General features: G+C 40.9%; 1 protein-coding gene across 4 annotated transcripts in view; it reads left to right on the top strand.

Annotated features, from left to right (window-relative positions):
* Window positions 1-24,008, top strand: part of LOC129264214 (spectrin beta chain, non-erythrocytic 5-like) — a 125,180-nt gene that overhangs the window by 86,012 nt on the left and 15,160 nt on the right. For all 4 annotated transcript variants that reach the window (XR_010294223.1, XR_010294224.1, XM_064102689.1 and 1 more), the window contains 5 exons: window positions 1,420-1,650; window positions 3,208-3,390; window positions 10,538-10,729; window positions 11,890-12,045; window positions 20,289-20,506. Coding sequence is in view for 2 of the 4 variants with exons in the window: in XM_064102689.1 (XP_063958759.1) it covers window positions 1,420-1,650; window positions 3,208-3,390; window positions 10,538-10,729; window positions 11,890-12,045; window positions 20,289-20,506 (980 nt within the window). In the remaining 2 variants the exon portion in view is untranslated. The remainder of the gene's footprint in view (window positions 1-1,419; window positions 1,651-3,207; window positions 3,391-10,537; window positions 10,730-11,889; window positions 12,046-20,288; window positions 20,507-24,008) is intronic.

Consider the following 24,008-nt stretch of genomic DNA (forward strand, 5'->3'; position numbering starts at 1 on the left):
CTGCACTGGTCTGCTTGAGCGTGCAATGTCAATTTTCGTTGCGCACCTTTTGCACTGCCGTGCGTGCACAAAAAAAGTTGGATGTCATGTGACGCGTATTGGCCAATCGCGATGCTTGAAATAATACACCTATTTTATAATTAGCAATATGCAGCTTGTTATCTGGCAAGACGGGGCCTGTCAAAATAAAGTGCATTATAAAAGTTCTTGCATGTAATACTAATACTGTATCCAGGCAATTTATAAGGGTTGCAGTATCTCAGGTTGTCGAGGAGTGATCTCATAAACATGTAATCCAGTTAAGATATCAAACCAGTGTGCTAGTAAGCTATTTCTCTGTATTACCCGGTCCTTTGGAGAAGATTCTAAGCTATCCATCTTCTGATTACTTACTTACATGCACCCATGTTTTCTGAGCAATTAACTTAAATCTCCACCACCAAAAGTTGTTTTTAGACCACCTTTTAGTCAAGTTAGAATATGTCACAACTTGCCATCAGTAAACCTGGAGGCAATAGCCCGTATTCTGAAGTCAGGTTTAACTTTGACCGCGGTCTAACTCAGTGCTAAAATTATGGGGAGCCAAAAATTCTGTTTATATTGTATATTTCTTAGGTTTACTATTTTGTTTCCTTTTGCTTTGATACGGAAGAAAAATATGTCAGTTGTCATGCCCAGACAATTATGAACTATTTGGGTGTCATGTGAGTTAATAAATTGAATGTGTACTGTTAGGGATTTCCTGCCCCAATCGGCTCTCCATAGTTAAACCGCAACTTTAAACCAGGGTTTAATTTAAACCCAAGTTCAGAATATGGGCCTATGATTCATTTGTATTTTGGGATCTTTATTTGCAGAATTTCATATCGTAAAATCAATTAATTCATTGCTTTTTGTAGCAAGTTCTGTGTAAGGTCATGTATGGCCACTTTGCAGTTGATAATTTATCTTATCGCAATACATTTACATAAATTGAATCAGATTAAAATTGAATTAAACCAAGGATGTTGAAAAAAGGTGAGTATACAGATGCAAAAAAGGTATGAATATCTAGAACAGAAACATATCAAGTTCTTCTAATACATCTTTCTTTTTTTTGTATTTCCACTTAACATAATATCTGAAATCATTTTTCAATACCATCCAAATTGACAATTAAACAATTTATTACTAAAGTAATTTAACATACATGTATATACCTTGTAAACTGCATTTTGCGCATAAACTAATAATAGGTTAATCAAATTATATTTGGACTCACTGATGTTAACCAAGGAAGATAATGTTATGCTGATCATGAGATGGAAAATTGTGAATAGAAAAAAAAAATTTAACAGTGGAGGTGCTGGATATGGAATGATTAATAATTGATGTACACTGTGATAATTTGATGACAATGTTTTTTCTTATATTCTCCAGTTTTTCTCTGACCTGATGGAAGCTGAATCCTGGATGAATGACAGGCGCCCTCTCGTGACCAGCACAGATTATGGCAAGAATGAAGACTCGGTAGTGTCTTTATTGAAGAAGCTAGATGGTTTGGAGCTTGATCTAGAGGGTTACTCAGGAACCCTACAAGCTTTAGCAACAACTGCCAGCAATCTATCTGATCCATCTAACCCTGCTGTGAAGGATGTAAAGAAAAGACAGGTTTGGTTTGGAATTTTGATCTTTTTTCTGTGAGGTTCATGTAAATGGTATATTCTGATGGTAATGAATATGTGGTTGATTTTTTTAAAAATTCATTTTAGATTAAAAAGGTGATGGGATTGTTTTCACTCTCACAATTCCATGTACCATATTCATTCAGGTGGTTGGTGATTCAATAAAAATTTGTTTTCTTTCTTTGAAATATACTGTTTGATTGTAACTGATATTCTAATGTTTTATTTCAGTAAATGGAACTGTACAGTTCTTTTAGCAATAATGTATGCTCTTTGGGCTTGAATAACTGAACAGTCTGTAATATATGTCCATCACTGAACTGGGGATATGAGTAGCTTTATTTTCCCTAAATAAAGAAGAAAACAATGTGAGCCAATTGAAGGCATTCACCTTCGAAAGTTTCCTCTCTGTTTTAAATTGTTTTTTTTAATGATGATATATTACAATGAGAAATATAAAATAGTAAGATTTGATTTTTTTTTATAGTAGTATAGTTTGTAGAGTGATTAGTATCACTAAAATGGTAGGGTGGTATGTTTACCAAGTTAAGCATAATTCTGATGCTTTAAAGTTGTACTGTACTTTACTACTTGTAATTTTATTGAGATCATACACTCTCAAAACACTCATTGAAATAATGTGCCAGTCGTTGGGAGGTTTTTTTTTCTGGTTATTGGCTCAGTGGGTTTTGCAATGTTAATGCTGGATGAAGTTTTAAATAAACTGGTATTTTTTCTGGGAGTGTATTCTTATTTTCACTTTGTCGGTGCTGTATTTATTGTTTTGCATATTTAGCTATATGTATTGTAAATTTGTTCTTGAGATTTTCAAATTCTGGATTGGGGGTCGATAAGAGTTTGATAAATGGGTAATTTCATTGGGTTGGATTCATTTTTGTGTCCCAATTAAATATCTTTCAATGATCACTTCCGTTAAAAAAAATTGATGTCCCACTCAGGTTTACTAATCAAACATATTGCAATTGCATATTGACGTATTGCAGTTCTAGACCTGACAGTCTATTGCCAAAGATATATGAATGTGATGTCCATGTAATGTTGTTTAAATAATTAATTTGAACTATAACGAATCAAGAAAGATTTTAAGATCAAACCTGAATTACTATGTCAGGATACCATCCTCTTATTGACCTTTCAAAACTTAGCCACATCTGAATTGATCTTCATTCAGATAGCATTAGTGATAATACGTTACATGACCGGTTGTGTTGGCTCAGTTGATAGAGCGTCCGTCTCACAACGGGGAGGTTGGGGGTTCAAACCCCAGCCGCTTCAGACCAAAAGACGTTAAAAGTTTCTGCTACCCTGTTGGCGTTCAATGATTAAAGGGATAGAGCCTCGTCGATCTGGCGCTGCGCAGCGGCTGCCGGGCTCACGATCAATTGGGGCAAAGCAAATTTTCGGAGTATTTCATTTCATGTCTATTTCGAACAATAAATTATGGATTTTCATTTTTTTTTTCTGATTTTTTTTTAACCCAATCCGATGGAATTTACCCAAATCTTGTCTCCTCTTATCTTAGACTGAGATAGAGAATGAGTATCAGGAGATTCTGGACCTACTTGAGTCGAGGAAACAAGTGTTGATGGGCCATCTTAAACAGTTTGAGTTTCTAAGAGAGATGGATGAGATGATGGATTGGATCCAGGAGAAAGAGGTCCTGGCCCTGTCTGAGGACTATGGAAAGGACCTGGAACATGTTGAGGTAAACAGTATGAGTCAATCTAATTCCCTATTTTATTTGTTTGATGTTGGGCAAGGATGCAAGTCATGTGATAAAGCTCTGATGTGTCTGTAAAAAGAGGATCTTCTTGATAAGGAATGCAACATACAATTAAGATGTTTTTCAATAACGTTTTTAAGACCATCTTTGTTTGATGATTTATGATAATTTACATCAATAACTGGGATATACTCATTTGATTTGCTTGTTCATTACGATGAACCAGCACGCCGAATATACAGTACACAATTTTCCTGCGCGCGCGCTACATCTCCCTATGAACGCACTATCCCAAGATCATCGCGCAATTTGGCATCCATTTCCTCTTTTACTTTCGCCTGCCGCCGTGATCAGACGTTAGCTAAGTACACTCCCACTTTACTATAAAAGTGTCCGTTGTTTACATATTTATCTATGTATTTACAGCCTATTTCAATCCTTTGCCTTTCGGCTTTAGATTGATTTCATTTATATCATAGTGCATGGAGCATTCGTGTTATTATTCACGTTTTTCTTTAAATAAACTTGTGAGTTCCGTTTTTCTCACAGACGGGTTGCTTCCGCTTCCCTTACCCGTAGCTCCGCGCACTCTTCCTGCGTTGCCGCAGGCATTGATACGACGCCAAATCCTTTTTAATTCTTTATTATTCTTGACTTGCACCTTTGCCTCGTCTTGAATTGAATTGATTTTATTTCCTCCCCACAGCTTAGGCTATGGGACAGATAGGAGCGTCGTCCTTGTTTGTTCTCAAACTTGTTTTCAACTTGTTCCTTTGTGAGTCGGTTGATTGTCTCAATCAATCTTTTGTTTGATTAATTGATTGATTGATAATTGTTAATTAACCAATTGGTTAATTGTTTAATTATTAATTAATTTCAATAATTATTTTTGTATTGAAATTTTTTTTTAGACTTATTGTCTTTAAAAAAAATTTCTCTTAAAATTTTTGGGAAGCCCCCCTGTTATCTATTAGCGTCCTTTAAAAAAATTTTCGCTAATGAGTTGTCGGCTTTCCAGTTTAAGGGAAGTAAGTTTTTACTTCTTCCTTTCAGATCAGCTCCTTTACTTATTCCTTTGACCCTTGTCAAAAAAAAAAAAAAAAAACCTTGTTTTTTTTTTTTTTTCTTAGCTGATCCTGGTCTTCGTCCTTGGACTTAGATGTTTCTGTTTTTAATTAATTAACGTCATGTATACGTGTAATTGATTAAAAAAAAAAAAAAACTCAGTTTTTTTTTTCCTCACTTCAGCTTCTTAACTTTGTTTGATCTCATGTTTAAGAAGTCGGTCCTGTTCTTTCCGAAGTTAATTTAATTAATTTTATTATTAATATTTCTGATAAGGATCTTGCTTTGTCACCTTTCTTGTCCACCCACCCCTCCGCCCCCTCTCTGTTTTCGACCCTCCTTTTGTTCTTTCAGCTAAGAACTTACCAGGTAGATCAGCTCTTTTGACTCCAAACCTGCCGCTGGGAGAGAACCAGACATGGTATTATTGTTCCCGTGATCAGCGGCGTTGAGTATGAGGGCAAGAGAGTGAGACCCTTTGCGATGGGCGCTATAAAGGGTGGAACCGTGGAGTTGCGTCCACGTGCCTTGGAAAAAGGAGGGTGGAACCGTGGAGTTGCGTCCACGTGCCCAAGAGGGTGGAACCGTGGAACCGCGCCCACGTGCCCGAGCGTTTTAGGGTGGAACCGTGGCGCAGCGGCCACGTGCCTGAAAGGTGATAGCCAAGGCTCCCTCGACGGGACCTGAACCTATTTTGGGGAGTGTTGTACTAGTATAGAAAACTTCACTCCTCCAGGGCTGCTTTACCCACCGGCTATCGGGTCCAACAAGTCCGGGTTAAGAGCATGGGACTCTTTTCCCGGCACAGACTAGGCTCGATGCTTTGTCAGTCTCCTTCAGGGAGCATTAGCAAAGGGCTACCAGCCCCTAGTCGCTAGAGACACGTGAGCTCGACTCCGTCAATCTCACGATTATCTGATCAGGGTGGAACCGTGGAATCGCGTCCACGTGCCCTTAAAGGTGGAACCGTGGAATTAGCGTTCATGTGCCTAAACGGCTTGATCAGATTTGGGTGATTTTTTCTCATGCGAGATATCACGTCCCCCCTGTCTCTTGTGCCCTCTTCTGCCCCCCGGAAGGGGCCGCATAGAAGAGGAAGAAGAAGAAATTCTAGGTTGCTAACCCCGCTTGGCGGGCAGACCCTTTCTTTCTGATTCTTGTGCCGATGGTCAGGCGTCGTAACTTCATGTTACAACAGAACGCCCTCGAGCATCACAGATTTTTATCCTCATGCTCTCTGTCAGCTAAAACCGCCGTGTCTAACACCGGGCAGGTCAAGCAGACTTTCGCCATCTCACACCTCGGAGAGTCACCGGCAATTTCATGATTCGCCGGCTCACGCACCTGCAAGGGAAATTCCCGCTAATACACAGGTGTTATCGACATACGGGCATCGTCCCCCATTATGTCACCAGACTCCCGCTTCATGTCAGCTTCAGCCGCCGTGCTAAGCACCGTGCGGTTCAAGCAGTCACCTGCCCTCTCACGCCGGGCTTTTATTGAAACGCTGTTCACCTACACGGTGACCCCGTTTCCATGCAGGTGCTTCCAACATACGGCTTTCAAGCCAACATGTCGGCAAGCTCTCGATGACCGACGGCTGGACGTTGCATCCTTACAGGTTGCATCAACACGTCCCGAGCATTACGGGTTCTTACCCTCGTGTTCTCCATCATTACAGACCGCCGCTACGCGACGGCCGGGCTTATCAACAGCCTCGCACCAGCCACCGGCCCCTTTCTTTGAAATTGCCGGCCCTTTCACCCGCACGGGTGTTTTCATGATATGCACAGGTGCTGCTGACGTATGGGTCTCACCCAGCAAGTCGGCAAGCCCCCGTATGTCGCTGGTTGGACGCTGTAGCCGCTTGGCTGTTTTCTGTCGGTCTTATTGCCGGTGACGGGCATTGAGCGGATTGAGTTTCTCCCGCCAGCCCGCACTCCGGGGAGCCGTCGGCGAGTTCACCTGCATGGGTATCCCCCATTAATATGCAGGTACTCCCGAATTCGCCCTCTACAGTACGTCAAGCCTCACAGTTTGACCGGGCATCGCTTACTGCAACGGCTCTTTCAGCGGTAACTCTCTCCATTCTACCCCCTAGGCGGGCCTGTAGATTGGAGGTAAGAATTTCTAACATACCGCATGCCTTCCTTCTCTCATGAGAATGTTTGGCTGTTTTTGAAAGGGCAACCTATCACGCCCGCGGACCGTCCGCCCAGGCGACGGGACCGTCAGCTTTTGGCTTGAACCTCACTTTCTATACGAAAGTAAGGGTGCCCTGTCTTTACTTTTAACTCCTTCTCTTCCTTGTAAGGTTAGAGTCAGGGCTAGTACAGACACCCGTCCTCCAGCGATCGCCGCTGTAGTGAGGGCGACTCTGATATTAGCACCATCACCACTCAGCGGTATGTCTCACTATCTCATAGCTCTGCCGAGCTTATGAGCATAAATATCGGATCTGAATGTCACGGCGATTAATAGTTCTCCTATACTTAATAATCGCTATGCCTTCACCACCCGGTGCATTATGGTTATTTTGTAACCTATTTGTCTCGTATTTGGGCGGCTCGTGCGAGCCCTGCCCGAGCTGCCATCATCGGTCGTCCCCCCGGACCCCGCCGGCAGCACCCGCACCGAACGCCCGGAGGGAATCGGCTATTTATATGCCAGATACCCCTCCTGTTGACATTCACAACTTGTTCCCCGAGTCTTTCCCGGTCGGGTAAGCATCATCTCGGTGGAAAGAAACAGCAATATATATCTCTTTAGATTGTCGGCTGTGTGCTTGCGTTCAGGCTTGTTTCAAGCCCCAGGTTTTTTCTGTCGGCATTTCTATGCCTACTTCCTGGGCGCACCCACCGTGCCGGGTCGGCGAGTTCACACCAAACTGTCCGCCACCAGGCCATCGGTCGAGCTCAAACAGTCTATCCGATAGACTGCCCTCTATGTGGGTCAAGCTTGCGGGCGTCTCCGCCGCTTCCTCGTGTGGAGTGGGCTACGGTCGATGCATTTACCGTGCCCGTGTGTCGAGTTGTCTTCTTTTTAGAAGCTTTTTCACTCGGCACACTTGAGTCGCCTCGCAGGCTGCTTTCATCCTCCTTCCATGCTATGTATGTGACCATGGTCACTGAGTGACCGAGGATGATGTAATCGTGGTGGATATACATTTATGTATAAAATGTATACGTGTGTGTATGCATACTTATGCCTGTCTAGCCATGATCACCACGACCCGCTTTCTCTCGGGCCGACTGTGGATGAGTCCCTCCATGAAAGTGATTTACTTCACTGGAGTTCTTCTTTTTAGAAGCTTAGATTCTCATCCCCCGCTGCTTAGGGCGTCATTTTTGCCGCCCTCCGCAGCTTCTCGGAACTCCTTATCTTTCCGATATCGGACTGTTCCATGTTGTTGCAACCAGCGCCGGCGGTGCTTGCCCTTGCGATCACCAGAGAAACCAGGCCTTGTGGCTGTTTTCGTAAACAACTGGTTCTCATCGCAGACTGAGGGAAATATTGGTGATTATTTTCCTCAAGTCGCCTTTCTCCTCCGCTTGTTTCGTCAAGCGAGGACTTAGACACTCTTAGCCAGTTTCCGTCCCTAACCTTGATAGGACAGGGCCGTTGTTACCTTACTCGATTCCGTTGGGAACGTAACTGTTGAGGTATCATGTCTGGCGTTGTCTGTTGGTTCAGAACATCTTGACCGACATCTCTTGATCATCGTTTACACGTAAGATCATGACAGAGACATTGTTCGCCAGCTCATCTCTGGCGTACGCTTGCTGCGACTAGGGATTACTCCGCTCAGCGGACATCCATCGTAGCCTAGTCTTACGGGCCCTCTCGGCGATGGTGGCTTCAGCCAAACCACCGCCCACCTCTCCCGCCGCGGGCACTGCACCCTCGGGCGGGTGTTTTATTTAGTACGGGAGAAAAGGGATCCGCTGTCTATCACACTTATTATGTCGTGATGCGTGCCGCGTTTTGCTCCGACACGCCCGTTTGAGCTGCTTTGACCAGACTGTTCTATCCTACATAGACAGCAGGTCCGTGGCAATTTCTTATTAACAGGATGGCACTCAGTCGCTTTTCTCGACACATTGACTGCCTTACGAGTGGTTTACTTCAACCTTACTCTCTGTCGTTCCATGTCCTTATCGGACCGCTGGAAACGTCCTGCCACAGCTCTCTATCAGAATTCTGCAGATGTTCTGCCCTCACGCATTTGAGACAGATATCGAATTCTGGGCACCTTCTCCCACGCGGGGGCTTCTGAGATATCTCGCATTCCTTACGTTTGCATGGTTGCGGCTTGGCTTAAATTATTAAGCCGGTGACTTGACCGTGGCTTTTATTAGCCCCGCTGTCGCCTTCTCAGATTGATTGATTGATCACTTACTGAACCGTACAAGTTTCAGTCTTCCGATCACGATTCTTGTCGAAATTTTCAACAAAATCGGATCGTTTTTTGATCATCGGCAATTATCATCCCTCCGGTTACGGATGATTAATACCTTCAATCCGAATCTTACAACCTCTTAAGTTCTTCTCAAACGTTGAGCTTGTATGGCCTAGTCCGTCATGGCACCTGTCGGTCGTTCTTGACGCTTGACTAACTCCCTCTGGGATCGGTATTCAGGGTATCTTTTGTCTGTCTATCAGCCGAGATCCCTCCTGTATCTGTTTATATATAACCATTTACAGTACTAAGCTTTGCATACTTATGCATCGCTCCCGGACCGTTGCCGGGATTGGCTTAGATTAGGTGTGACTTCTAACCCTCTTCTTTGTTTGCCATTCTTCAGACAATTCCCAACTCTGTGAAGTTGGTTGTTTTGTCGCGCAAGCCGTTTGCGGCAGCTTCTCGAGACATCTTTCACGCTGGATTGTTGAAACGATCAAGTCAGTTGGTGATGATGTTCTCCTTCAGACACTAGGCCGAGGGCCCATGATATTATAGTATCATTCTTCTTGGGCTCTTTCTATGGAATCGTCGTATACGACATCTTGAGGACCGCCTTTTTGGCGCTCTTCTAATTCCTTGTTCTTAAGGACCTTTCTTCACATGAGGCCTTATTTGCCTCCTCTGTCCTTAAGGCAGCGGCCTTTCGTGTCTTCATCTCCCTATTTTTGTACGCACTTTCTTAGTCTAGACATGCCTCCCTTCACGTTGAATCCGTGTTGGTCTAGCAAATCAAATGAGTATATCCCAGTTATTGATGTAAATTATGAAAATACTTACGTTTATTTTCTTATTTACAAGATAAATGGATATACTCATTTGAACCCTCCCACCTACCCCTCGCCTTGCGTGGCAACATGTCTTGCGTGCAGGCTCATGAGAGGAAATGGACGCCAAATTGCGCGATGATCTTGGGATAGTGCGTTCATAGGGAGATGTAGCGCGCGCGCAGGAAAATTGTGGACTGTATATTCGGCGTGCTGGTTCATCGTAATGAACAAGCAAATCAAATGAGTATATCCAGTTATCTCGTAAATAAGAAAATAAACGTAAGTATTTTCATATTTCTTGACAATGTTATCATTAAGTTCATTGTATCTTACAAAGTTAGAAATGGTAAATAAAATAACAAGGATTTCTGAGGCCCAGTTCTGATAAATTATCTCTTAGGGTTTAAGGCTGCTCTGAACTAGTCACTGTTGCATCTGCACCCGACCACGCCATGGAACTTTCGTTCTGTTGCTGTGTACCCGTGAGGATGATGAGGGTGCTACTGTACATTTAAAGAGATATTTTCCCTCCTGTTTTAAATAATTCTGAATAATTGATAGTGCTACTTGTGGATCTGAAATGTCTTGCATACTTTTTAATAACGTTTATTAGGCATTTAATCTTCATTTGCCACTCTCCACCCAGGTGTAGTAAATGGGTACCTGGCAGGAAGGAATTTCTTGAATGCTCGAGCGTCTGATCAGGGTAGCCGTGCTTAAGCCGGGGTAATAGTATGCAGCGCTTAGAAACATTTATATTAAGCGCTTTATACATGTTGCATATTATTAGCATTATTATTAATAACATTTTTTCCTCTCTTGTATTAATCAGATATTGCAGACAAGGTTCAATAGTTTCACTAAAGACATCCTGACCAACGAAGGTCGTATCAGAGCTATAGGTAACAAGGCAAACACCCTTATCAAGAGCGGTATTGATGAGGATGATACCGTAGCAACGAGATGCCAAGAGCTTGAGATCAGATGGGATGAACTCAAGGAGGCTACTAATGCCAGAACACAGGTGAGAAGCAGATAAAATCCTGTGATGGATGTAAATATCTGTAAATCACAAAGGCCCGTATTCTTAAGTCAGGTTAAACTTAGACCATGGTCTAACTCTGTGCTAAAATTATGGGAAGCCAAAAGTCTCAATTTTTATTAAGTTGCATTTTTTTTTAATGTTTACTGTGCTCTTTTCTGATTCATCGATGGTGAAGATAATCATCTATTTATACTTCCTAGACAATACTGTAAGTGATTTGTGTAACAATTGGCTATCCATACTTGAACCACAACTTTAAACCTGTGTTTAAGTTAAACCCGACTTCAGAATACGGGCCAAAGAGATAAGCTACAAATCATATTTTAGTTATGATAATATTCCCCACTAGTAGACTGTATCATATTATCTTATGTCTCTGTCAAAATTTTCTCTCTTCTACAAAAATGAATCAATTTTTCATTTTATTTTGTTTTTAGTGAAGGTATACATTCAATTCAAAGTATTGATTGACCCCTTGGGCATTGCAAGAAACTTGCGATCAATTGCAAGTCTATTTCCAGTCCCTAAATCATTCATATGTCCTGCAAGTAATTGTTAATTTGTGATTGATTGGTAATCTGCTCCTTGAAACAAGGAGTGTAATCTGATTTGCTACAGTTAAAATTGATCTATTAATTGTAAAATTGCAACAGAATATTTGCAATTGATTGCAAATATTTTCTTGCAACAAGTAAAGCACTTAGCATTTAACTTGGTTAAGCTAGGTAAGGGGGCTACCTTAAGCAAAATACTTAGCCAAAAAAGACATTTGAATACCAAAAATGGATAAGTATTTTACTTAAGCAAAATACTAAGTAAAATTCTGGCCTAAGTGTTAAATTGAATACAAGGCTCAGGAATTAATTTTCAAAAGTTAATTTATATTAATGATTTTATTTACCAAGGGTAGCATCTTCGGCATTAATTCTGTAGTCCATCATTAAACGCAGTCAGGTTTGGTTTGCCCGCTGGGCTGGGTTCACCTCAGTGGAGAAAATGATAATCAGTCAGTTTTAATTGTTTTGAATTAATGTAGCTTACTGTCACCAGTTTTCAATTGTTTTTAAGAAAAGAGTTATGAAATGGAACAGATGTGTATGAAGATTCATTGAAGTATTTTGGTAATGACTTATCTGTAGGCTCTAGCTGATGTGCGAGTAGTCCATGCCTTTGATCGAGACATTGCTGAGACCTTAGCATGGATACAAGAGAAAGATACAGCTATATCCAGTGAGGATTATGGTCATGATCTACCCAGTGTTCAAGCTTTGGTCAGAAGACATTCAGGCTTTGAGGTGAATATCACTACTTCTTTCTGCTTTTACAGTCAAACTTAGTGACCACTTGTATAGAAGAACTACCTGTCTATAAAGTCAACAATTTTGATTTCTCTTGACTTGTATCCCCTGAGGGTTGTTTCACAAAGATTTAAGTATGACTTAAAGAGTCGCACTTAAATGCTGACGCGTATATGACATGGAACGTGCATTCTTATTGATCAATACGCAGTAGTGCGCGTCCTCTTGGCATGATGTGACCAATGCGACCATGCCTTTTATAATGCATGCAACTAGGCACTTAAGTGCTACTCTAAGTCATACTTAAATCTTTGTGAAACACCCCCCTTGCCTGGATTATAAGGACTTGGCTGTTAAGATTCCCTTCTCATAAACATGTTTTTTCATGTTTCCCTTGGACAGTGCTTAGACACTGGTTTACTGTTCATTGTTTCATTTTAAATATATTGTAGATGTGTTCATCATATGTTGATTGATTGATCAAAAAAAAATTAACGACACTATCAACACATGCGTGTCATATAAGTGTCGGACAGTTAATCTGGAAAGGTTACTATAATACAGTACAAATTACCCTAATGCAACTTTACAAAGGAACAGGATTATAAATTAGTAATTATCAGTAATAAATTAATACGTTAACTACTTCCCCGGGATAACTACCCTACTCTTTACGAAAAGTGGAGTAGGTTTTTTAACGTGCAAATGGTGTGACTATCCCTTACACGGGACCGACGGCTTAGAGTCTCCTCCGAAAGACTAGACAATTGGAATAAAATACCTTGCCCAAGGGTATACCTGTTGTGATTGGGATTCGAAAAATTTCCCACCTAAAATCTAATAAAGAGATTGATCTCCTTTAGGAAATTTACAATACATAATCGTGAAATATCTCTAAATAATTTCTTAAGGTCAGGAACATCATAAAAGTTAGTACGAATATGTGCAAAATCAGCACATTCGATGAGGATGTGTTTAACTGTAAGTGTACGATTACATGATATGCATTGAGGTGGATTTTCTCCTGCAAATACATATGCATGTGTTAAGTGAGAATGTCCAATACGAGCACGGGTCAATACAATGTCTTCCCGTCGTTTTGCTAATGGAAGAGTATTTTGTGATTCAAGTCTTGGTTGGTGTTGATGGAGTTTATTATTAGGATTTAGATCCCATGATGTTTGCCATTTATTTCTAATATAAGTATTAACCTTTTGATTTTAGATCAGTGTAAGGTATCTGTATTTCTGTTATATCCAGATCTAAAGCTTCTTTAGCTAACTTATCAGCTTTTTCATTACCTTGAATACCTGTATCAGGGTCGGAATTACACGGGGGCGACGGGCGAATTTGCCCCCATGACAGCCCAAATCGCCCCTAAAAATTCCCAAAACCCAATGCTTTGGGGCGACTATTTATTTCAGAATCGCCCCAATAAAATATCATCGACAATGTAAAAAATACTTCACATAATAACGTTCTCCGGCGGCGGAGCAAGCGCATCTTTTATATCGCCCTTGCCAGCTTTAAGTTGAACGGTCGATGCAATATCCGAACCTTCCGTAACACCGGAAGCTTCGCGATTGTAAATGAACGCGCAATGCAATATGGGATGCGGAGTACGCATAGTCTTTAGCACGGGGTTTTTAGAATTGTTGACGCACTTGCCGCATGGCTTATGTACACGTACGCGTGCACGATTAGACTGCACAGCTGGTAACGAGACCACGTGCATCGCACGGTATACTATGTGTACTAGGATGCACAGAATTGTATGCGATCAGCTGGTGATTGTGACAACGCTGATTATCGACATCGTCGAGTCGGAGTGCGAGATGGATAAGTTTCTAATTCGAGTTCAACCTGGCTCTGCCAAACGGCCAGAGCCAGCAACGGAAGCCTCTCCAAATCGAGATACTGTTGAGAAGGATAAGCCAAAAAAGAAGCCAAAAAAGAAACAGTACTGTACAGAGACAATCGACAATAAAGTCTTGGGGCCTCGATTCGCTCGAAGCTGAAGGCGACTCTGGTGCACTAGCGTACCTACGGAGGGGGGCAGTCTGCCCCCCCTGACGAGTCACAACCCATGCACTTTTTTTTTTTTTTTTTTTTTGCTTGTCACATTTTTGGGCGGACGAATTTGCCCCCCTGTGAAAAATCCTAGGTACTCTATTGCTCTGGTGGGATCACTGTTGTTCATTGTAAGGCCTGTAGCCTACACTACAGTAATTACATTAAAAAATGTTCTGAGCTTTTAGGCATCACATTGAGTCTCGGAATGTCATAAGGTAATTGCTGATATGCGATAAAAAAGTAGCCCCATGAATTAGAAAATAGCCCCAAGATATTCAGTGGTAGCCCCAATGTAAAAAAAAAAGTAGCCCCTAAAAAAAAATAATTAATTCCTACCCTGACCTGTATGGCTTGGTATCCAAACAAATATTATTCGTTTACCTAGTGTATTGATTTTATACAGAATTTCCAATAACTGAACAATATAAGGATGTTTATGATTTCTACTTTGTAATGCCGTTAAAGAAGACAAAGAATCTGTATAAATAACAAAAAGTCTACAGACACAGTTTTCTACAACACCTAAAGCCATTTTCAAAGCTAATAACTCAGCAGTATATATGGAAGAACTATCTGGCAATCTAACTTGTTTTTGTATAGGACCACTTATACAAGCTGCACCTACTTTATTCTGGTGTTTTGATCCATCTGTATAGATTGCACGATAATTACTATATATATGTCTTATTTCTCCAAATTTATTTAGGAAAACTAAATCACTTGTAAAACCCTTTTTATATGTTCTTAGTGTAAAATCAATTACTGGTTCAGCAATCATCCATGGTGGAATATTAGATATCAAGGAAGGAGCTACGTTAGTAGCATCCAGTATATGTGTTAAAGCTTCTTTAGTACGTAAACCAAAAGTTTTGATGGCTGATGGTTTACTAGTATAAAAATTAATATATCGTGGCGTGAATGTACAATCATATGTCGGATTATGAGAGTTATTTTTTAATTTTATCGCATAGTGTAAAGAGAGCTTTTCGTACCTTAGATGTAAGGGGGGTTCATTAGCCTCCACATAAAGACTCTCCATAGGAGATGTACGAAATGCTCCTAGACAAAGTCGAAGTCCTTGATTCTGTATGGGTTTCAATTTTTCAAGATATGACTTTCGAGCGGAACTATAAACTGCACTGCCATAATCAAGCTTAGATCTAACTAAAGATCTATATAAACGGAGAAGGACAATGCGATCAGCACCCCAATCCATTTTGGACACAACCTTCAAAAGATTTAAAGCTTTATGACACTTTTGTCTTACATAATCAATATGAGCTTTAAAATTGAGTTTATTATCAAAGATTTAGCTTAGGTATTTAGTTTGTTGAACTACAGGAATGATAGAGCCATTTATTATAATTTTAGGATCTGGATGTACTGATCATTTAGTACAAAATGTACACAAACTGTCTTGGTTTTCGAAAAGCGGAAACCATTCTCATCTGCCCACCTTTCAATTCTATTTAGACAATTTTGTAATACTGTTTCAATGGTCGACATACTTCGTGACGAACAAGAAATACAAAAGTCGTCCACAAACAAGGACTTATCAAACCTAGGATTTACAACGTCAACAATGCTATTGATCTTCAATAAGAACAAAGTAACAGAAAGTATGCTACCTTGAGGAACACCCATTTCCTGATTGTGTAATTCTGAAAAAGTTGACCCAAGGCGGACTCAAAACACACGATTCGAAAGAAAATTCGGAATGAAAATGGGCAACCTGCCCCTCAACCCAAGATTGAAAAGGTCTCTCATAATTCCATACTTCCAAGTAGTATCATAGGCCTTTTCAAGATAAAAAAAGACAGATACCACATGGTGACCTCGAATAATGCCATCACGAATGAAGGATTCAAGGCGAATAAGTTGATCAACAGTGCTTCGATTATGACGAAAACCACTTTGAAACTTTGAAATCAAACCACGCTTCTCCAAGAACCAAACTAATCGGGCATTAATCATTCTTTCCATGGTTTTACAAAGACAACTAGTCAAAGAAATGGGACGATAATTTGTAGGCTTAGATGTATCCTTACCAGGTTTCGGAATAGGAATAATGGTAGCTTCCCGCCACGAATCTGGGAAGTCACCTGTTCTCCAAATTGTGTTTAATATATCTAAGTACTAAAAGAGATGCTTCTGGTAAATGTTTTAAAAATTGATAATGAATGTCATCTGGACCAGTTGCAGTATCATGACATTTACCGAGTGAGTTTTTCAACTCAGAGATAGTAAATGGGATATTATAATCCTTTACATTATTTGATAAAAATTGAGTTCCTGACTTTCTGCTTGATTTTTATAAATCTGAAATGTAGGAGAATAATGATTAGATGATGAGTTATGTTCAAATTCCTCTGCCAGTAAATTAACAATATCTGTCCTTTCTGTACATTTTTCATCATCCGATTTAGTCAAATAAGATACAGAATTACTCAGATGTTTTCCACATATTTTCCTCACCATTTCCCACACTTTATTAATGGGAGTATGAATATTCAGTTTAGAAACATAATTTTTCCAAGATTGACGTTTATTTTTCTTGATAATATTGCGTGTGTTTGCTCTTGTTTCTCGATATTTTCGCAAATTGTTATTATTTGGGTATTTTTTAAATTTCCTTAAGGCCTTTTTACGACATTTAACAGCTTCTTTACATTCAGCATTAAACCAAGGATTATGTTTACGATGAGAAGAACCAGATTTTGGTATCGTATTGGTAGCTATATCAAGTAATGTATGAGAAAACAAAGCAAGAGTATCCTGTATCCTGAAAATTATCATTATTAATATTTAATAAACACTGATTTGAGAAAGCATCCCAATTTGCTTTGTGAAGTTGCCATTTAGGAACTTTTTCCTCTGGCAAAGGTCTTACAATTTCAATAAGAATAGGGAAGTGATCGCTACCACATTGTACACTATGGACTTTCCATTGGAAATCCATAAAAATATTAGGTGAACAAATAGATATATCGATAGCCGTCATGGAACCAGAGGCTGGATGAAGATATGTAGGAGAATCATCATTTAAAAGACATAAATCAAAATGTTCAAGCATTAGCTCAACAATATTACCTAATCTATTTGAGTTCTGACAGCCCCAAAGGGAACTGTGAGCATTAAAATCCCCTACTAACAAAAAAGGTACAGGAAGCTGGTTAACTAGTCTAACTAATTCAGCTTCTGAAAGCTCATGTCTAGGTGGAATATATATGGAACATATTGTAAAAGTGCAGTGGAGGGTTATTTTAGCTGCAACAGCTTGTAGATTAGTATGAAGTTCAAGAGCTTCACGTGGAACTCCTTTCTTAATCAATATTGATGAACCTCCAATAGGTCTACCATCTATCAAAGAAGTACTAGTTTTATTAAACATATCATAACCCCTAAATGAAATATTATCTGAATCTCTCAAAAATGTTTTTTGTAAACACATAACATATGGATTATGATTAATTAAAAGACATTTTATTTCCTCATAATTAGGTTTTACTCCTCGACAGTTCCTTCGAACAACGGCTTTTTCCTTCCCATGATAATATATTTACGTATTATCTAATTTTTGAACCAGTTTAATTTTAGAGGAGGGTTGATGAATTGGATAAATATCCATATCTTCATCTCTCTCAATTGATAACACATCATACTTATTTTTAGTTACTACTGAGTCAGTTAACTTTGGTTTTGATACATTTATCTGAGGTTTACTTTTCACTTTAGTTGATGGTTTTTTAGTTTCTTGATTACTTGAAGTATTTCTAGTGGGAGGATCCCGTGAGAGACTTCGACTTCGGCGACCATCCTTAGTCTTAGTCTGCCCCTTCTTCTGTTGATCTTGTTTTTGAGTTTGAGACTTAGGTTTCTCTGTATTTGTTGCTTTATTATTTTCAAGAGTCACAGGGAAATCACCATTTAACCAAGTTATGTCAGTTTGGGTAGTGGCTGTAGTCTTAGGCTGTTGAGTTACTTTAGATTGTTGATTAGTTCCTCCAGTACTTTGTTTGGCCTTATCTGTGTATGAACAACTTTGAGTATGTTGTGTTTGATACAGCTTCCGTGCTTCAGGATAGGATAGGTTACCCAAAGCTTTCAGTTCTTGGATTCTTTTCTCCTCGATCCACTTTGGACATGACCGAGAATTAGCAGGATGACTGCCACCACAGTTGATACACTTTGATGGAACTTGGCAGGAAGAGCCAGTATGATCATCCTTGCCACAATTCTCACAACGCTCATTCAGTTGACAATTGCTTCTGAAATGGCCAAATTTTTGGCACTTGAAGCATCGAATGGGGTTTGGGATGTAAATATCCACCTTTACTTGCAAATAGCCAACCTTGATATATGGAGGAATGGTAGATCTGTTAAAGGTTAGAAACAAGGTATTAGTTGGTTTCTTAATTCCATTCTGATTGACTGTTACTCTATGGACATTGATTACTTGCTGATCAGCAAGTTCCTCAAGAATTTCATCATCGTCGCAGTCTCTAAGTTCAGGGCAGCGAACTACCCCTTTACACGAGTTTAAGGTCTTATGTGGTGAGACTTTAATAGGAATATTGACAAGTTTGTCGGTCTTGAGCAAATTACTCGCCTGACCAGCTCTCTCGACTTCCACCAGAATATCACCTGATCTTAACCTTTTGATTGACTTCACAGGTCCAGCTAATGACTCGACACCTTTATTTACAGCAAATGGCGATAGTTTGAGTGGTTTATTTGGATCACTACCCTGAATGACCAGAAAACGTGGGAAGTTAACTGGCTCAATACCATCATTGGAATCACTTCTACTCCGCTTATTGGATTGTTTGTTGAAATTAGCCATACTACTCTTTTTTTAATTCAGCACCATTGCTCCCCACCCACCATCGGAGTCCAACAAGGGGACGTCATATATATATATATAAGGATAATCACTTATACTGACGCCAGAGATTTAGCAGTGCTATACTCCGAGCAAACCAAAATCCACCCTGATTGACCTACTTAAGCAGTTGCCTTCTAAGATACTATACCAAAGTAAATTGAAAGTAGTGTCAAAAGAATCCAAGTTCAAACTATCACATCGCTTGAGACCAAACAACACAAAACCCAAAAATACACATCAAGAGACAACAAGAAATAAACCAGTTAAAATAGCATCTTAGGGCTGAACACCACCAGCCGATTGATTTTAACCAGGCTTATAAAAACCTCCCGACTAGGAGAATCCAGGGCCAAAATGACGTGTTGTTTCAGGAGGACCGCAGTCACACCATCCACTCAATCATCAGGATACCTTTCTCCCCCAACACGGGTCGCAGTCCACGGCAAACAGACTGTCTCTTTTAGTCGCCTCTTACGACATGCAGAGAATACAGCGGGCCTATTCTCTAATCCCCGAACCCACAGGGGATTCATCACATGTTGAAGAATATGAAGTAACTTTCAATTTTTTTTCAAGAAAATACCTCACTTTGTCTGTCAAAGGGACCTTTTGTGTGTGTGTTACAGAAGAATGTTACCAATATTATAAACCTGCCAAAGTCTTTGAGTGTCATCAAATAATGTACATAAAGCTCAAGGAGCTGTGATGAACTAGAATTTTGTAATTGATGGTGGAATGAAATGATGCAGAATATAATGATAATAATAAAATAGTCAGTTCTTGTATACCGCATAACACATTATGAATAAAGTCTCTATGCGCTTCCGAAGGACTTGGATATTATTACCCTGGATGTAGCTCAAGCAGCTTTTACGTGCTCGGCATTTCATGGAATAAATTCCTGCCAGGTACCCATTCACCTCACCTGGGTTGAGTGCAGCACAATGTGGATTAATTTCTTGCTGAAGGAAACTACGCCATGGCTGGGATTTGAACCCACAACCCACTGTTTCAAAGACCGGAGACTAATCCACTCGGCCACAACGCTCCACAATATAGAATTTACAACATCAAGCTATGCACTAATAAGCGCTGCTGAAGAAGCAGCTGCTACTCACCGTAGTTGCACTTTGTGTCCTCCAGAAAAAAAGTGCTTTATTAATCCAGATATTGTTTTATATATTAACTTTTTGAGTGGAAATTGAGCAGAGGACGTAAAGCAAGTAATGAAATTGACCTTCTTTCAAAATACCTCTTTGAATTTGATCTTGTTGATTTTCAGAGAGACCTTGTCGCTGTTGAAGAGAAGGTAGAATCCACCTCGGCTCAAGCAGCCCAGCTTGTTGAGGAATACACGGACGCTTATCAGCATATCAGTGAGGAGAATGATACTATGGTGTCTGCATGGAATATGTTACTAGAGAGAGCTGCTTTGAGGAAAGATAGATTGATGCAAGCAGAACAACTTCAGCTTTACTTCAATGAATTCAGGGAACTCAGGTAAGGACACTCCTCATTATTGTCTTATGACCGTGCTTTGATTTAGGGATTGGTTGTGAATCATTTAGATTAATTTGAGAGAAATTGTTTGGAAATCTGTACGTTGTGTTGTGCTGAAATAAAACAAATTCCTCCCCCCCCCCTCCCAATATTGGAGACTCTTCACTTTGCTGGTTTGAGAAAATGTTGGCCAAAGAAAGTACTTCTTCACAAATGTAGTGAAACCTCTGTAGACAAGCAGAAAAGCATTATTTACATCAATAACTGGGATATACTCATTTGATTTGCTAGTTCATTACGATTAACTTGCACGCCGAATAAAAGTACACAATTTTTCCTGCGCGCGCGCAGCATCTCCCTACGCACGCACTATCCCAAGATCATCACGCAAATAGGCGTCCATTTCCTCTTACTTTCGCCTGCCGCCGTGATCAGACGTTAGCTAAGTACACTCCCACTTTACTTCTTAAAAGTGTCTGTTGTTTACATATTTATCTATGTATTTACAGCATATTTCAATCATTTGCCTTTCGGCTTTAGATTGATTTCATTTATATCCTACTGCATGGAGCTTTCGTGTTATTATTCACGTTTTTCTTAAATAAACTTGTGAGTTCCGAACCGTCAGTTTCGTTTTCTCACAGACGGGTTGCTTCCGCTTCCCTTTCCCGTAGCTCCGCGCACTCCTCCTGCGTGCCACAGGCATTGATACGACGCTTCCTTTATAATCCTTTTTAATTCTTTATTATTCTTGACTTGCTCCTTTGCCTCGTCTTGAATTGAATTGATTTTATTTCCTCTCCACAGCTTAGGCTATGAGACAGGTAGGAGCGTCGTCCTTGTTTGTTCTCAAACTTGTTTTCAACTTGTTCTTTTGTGAGTCGGTTGATTGTCTCAGTCAATCTTTTGTCCTTGTTTGATTAATTGATTGATTGATTAATTAATGAATTAATTAATTGTTTAATTAACCAATTGGTTAATTGTTTAATTATTAATTAATTTTAATAATTATTTTTGTATTGAAATTTTTTTTTTAGACTTATTGTCTTTAAAAAAAATTTTCTCTTAAATTTTTTGGGAAGCCCCCCTGTTCTCTATTAGCGTCCTTTAAAAAAGTTTTCGCTAATGAGTTTTCGGCTTTCCAGTTTAAAGGAAGTAAGTTTTTACTTTTTCCTTTCAGATCAGCTCCTTTACTTACTTTACTTATTTCTTTTGACCCTTGTCCAAAAAAAAAAAAAAAAAACCTTTTTTTTTTCTTAGCTGATCCTGCTCTTCGTCCTTGGACTTAGGACTTAGACGTTTCTGTTTTTAATTAATTCACGTCATGTATACGTGTAATTGAAAAAAAAAAAAAAAAAAAAAAAAACTTTAGTTTTTTTTTCTCACTTCAGCTTCTTAACTTTGTTTGATCTCATGTTTAAGAAGTCGGTCCTGTTCTTTCCGAAGTTATTAATTTTATTATTAATATTTTCTGAAAAGGATCTTGCTTGTCACCTTTCTTGCCCACCCACCCCTCCGCCCCCTCTCTGTTTTCGACCCTCCTTTTGTTCTTTCAGGCTAAGAACTTACCAGGTAGATGAGCTCTTTTGACTCATCTCCTGATGACTCGAAACCTGCCGCTGGGAGAAAACCAGACATGGTATTTTGTTCCTGTGATCAGCGGCGGTGAGTATGAGGGCAAGAGAGTGAGACCCTTTGCGATGGGCTCTAAAAAGGAGGGTGGAACCGTAGAGTTGCGTCCACGTGCCCAAGAGGGTGGAACCGTGGAACCGCGCCCACGTGCCGAGTGTTTTAGGGTGAAACTGTGGCGCAGCGGCCACGTGCCTGAAAGGTGATAGCCAAGGCTCCCTCGACGGGACCTGAACCTATTTTGGGGAGTGTTGTACTAGTATAGAAAACTTCACTCCTCCAGGGCTGCTTTACCCACCGGCTATCGGGTCCAACAAGTCCGGGTTAAGAGCATGGGACTCTTTTCCCGGCACAGACTAGGCTTGATGCTTTGTCAGTCTCCTTCAGGGAGCATTAGCAAAGGGCTACCAGCCCCTAGTCGCTAGAGACACGTGCGCTCGACTCCGTCAATCTCACGATTATCTGATTAGGGTGGAACCGTGGAATCACGTTCACGTGCCCTTAAAGGTGGAACCGTGGAATTAGCGTTCATGTGCCTAAACGGCTTGATCAGATTTGGGTGATTTTTCTCATGCGAGATATCACGTTCCCCCTGTCTCTTGTGCCCTATTCTGCCCCCCGGCGGGGGCCGCATAGAAGAGGAAGAAGAAGAAATTCTAGGTTGCTAACCCCGCTTCGCGGGCAGACCTTTTCTCTCTAATTCTTGTGCCGATGGCCAGGCCCTTTTCTTTGAAATTGCCGGCCCTTTCACCCGCACGGGTGTTTTCACGATATGCACAGGTGCTGCTGACGTATGGGTCTCACCCAGCAAGTCGGCAAGCCCCCGTATGTCGCTGGTTGGACGCTGCAGCCGCTTGGCTGCTTTCTGTCGGTCTTATTGCCGGTGTCGGGCATTGAGCGGATTGAGTTTCTCCCGCCAGCCCTCACTCCGGGAAGCTGTCGGTGAGTTCACCCGCATGGGTATCCCCCATTAATATGCAGGTACTCCCGAATTCGCCCTCTACGTCAAGCTTCACAGTTTGACCGGGCATCGCTTACGGCAACGGCTCTTTCAGCGGTAACTCTCTCCATTCTACCCCCTAGGCGGGCCTGTAGATTGGAGGTAAGAATTTCTAACATACCACATGCCTTCCTTCTCTCATGAGAACGTTTGGCTGTTTTTGAGAGGGCAACATATCACGCCCGTGGACCGTCCGCCCAGGCGACGGGACCGTCAGCTTTTGGCCTGAACCTCACTTTCTATACGAAAGTAAGGGTGCCCTGTCTTTACTTTTAACTCCTTCTCTTCCTTGTAAGGTTAGAGTCAGGGCTAGTACAGACACCCGACCTCCAGCGATCGCCGCTGTAGTGAGGGCGACTCCAATATTAGCACCATCACTGCTCAGCGGTATGTCTCACTATCTCGTAGCTCTGCCGAGCTTATGAGCAGAAATATCGGATCTGAATGTCAAGGCGATTAATAGTTCTCCTATACTTAATAATCGCTATGCCTTCACCACCCGGTGCATTATGGTTATTTTGTCACCTGTTTGTCTCGTATTCGGACGGCTCGTGCGAGCCCTGCCCGAGCTGCCATCATCGGTCGCCCCCCCGGACCCCGCCGGCAGCACCCGCACCGAACGCCCGGAGGGAATCGGCTATTTATATGCCAGATACCCCTCCTGTTGACATTCACAACTTGTTCCCCGAGTCTTTCCCGGTCGGGTAAGCATCATCTCGGTGGAAAGAAACAGCCATATATCTCTTTAGATTGTCGGCTGTGTACGTGCGTTCAGGCTTGTTTCAAGCCCCAGGTTTTTTCTGTCGGCATTTCTATGCCTACTTCCTGGGCGCACCCACCGTGCCGGGTCGGCGAGTTCACACCAAACTGTCC

Source organism: Lytechinus pictus, chromosome 7, assembly GCF_037042905.1.
Source record: "Lytechinus pictus isolate F3 Inbred chromosome 7, Lp3.0, whole genome shotgun sequence".
Taxonomy (NCBI): Eukaryota; Metazoa; Echinodermata; class Echinoidea; order Temnopleuroida; family Toxopneustidae; genus Lytechinus; species Lytechinus pictus.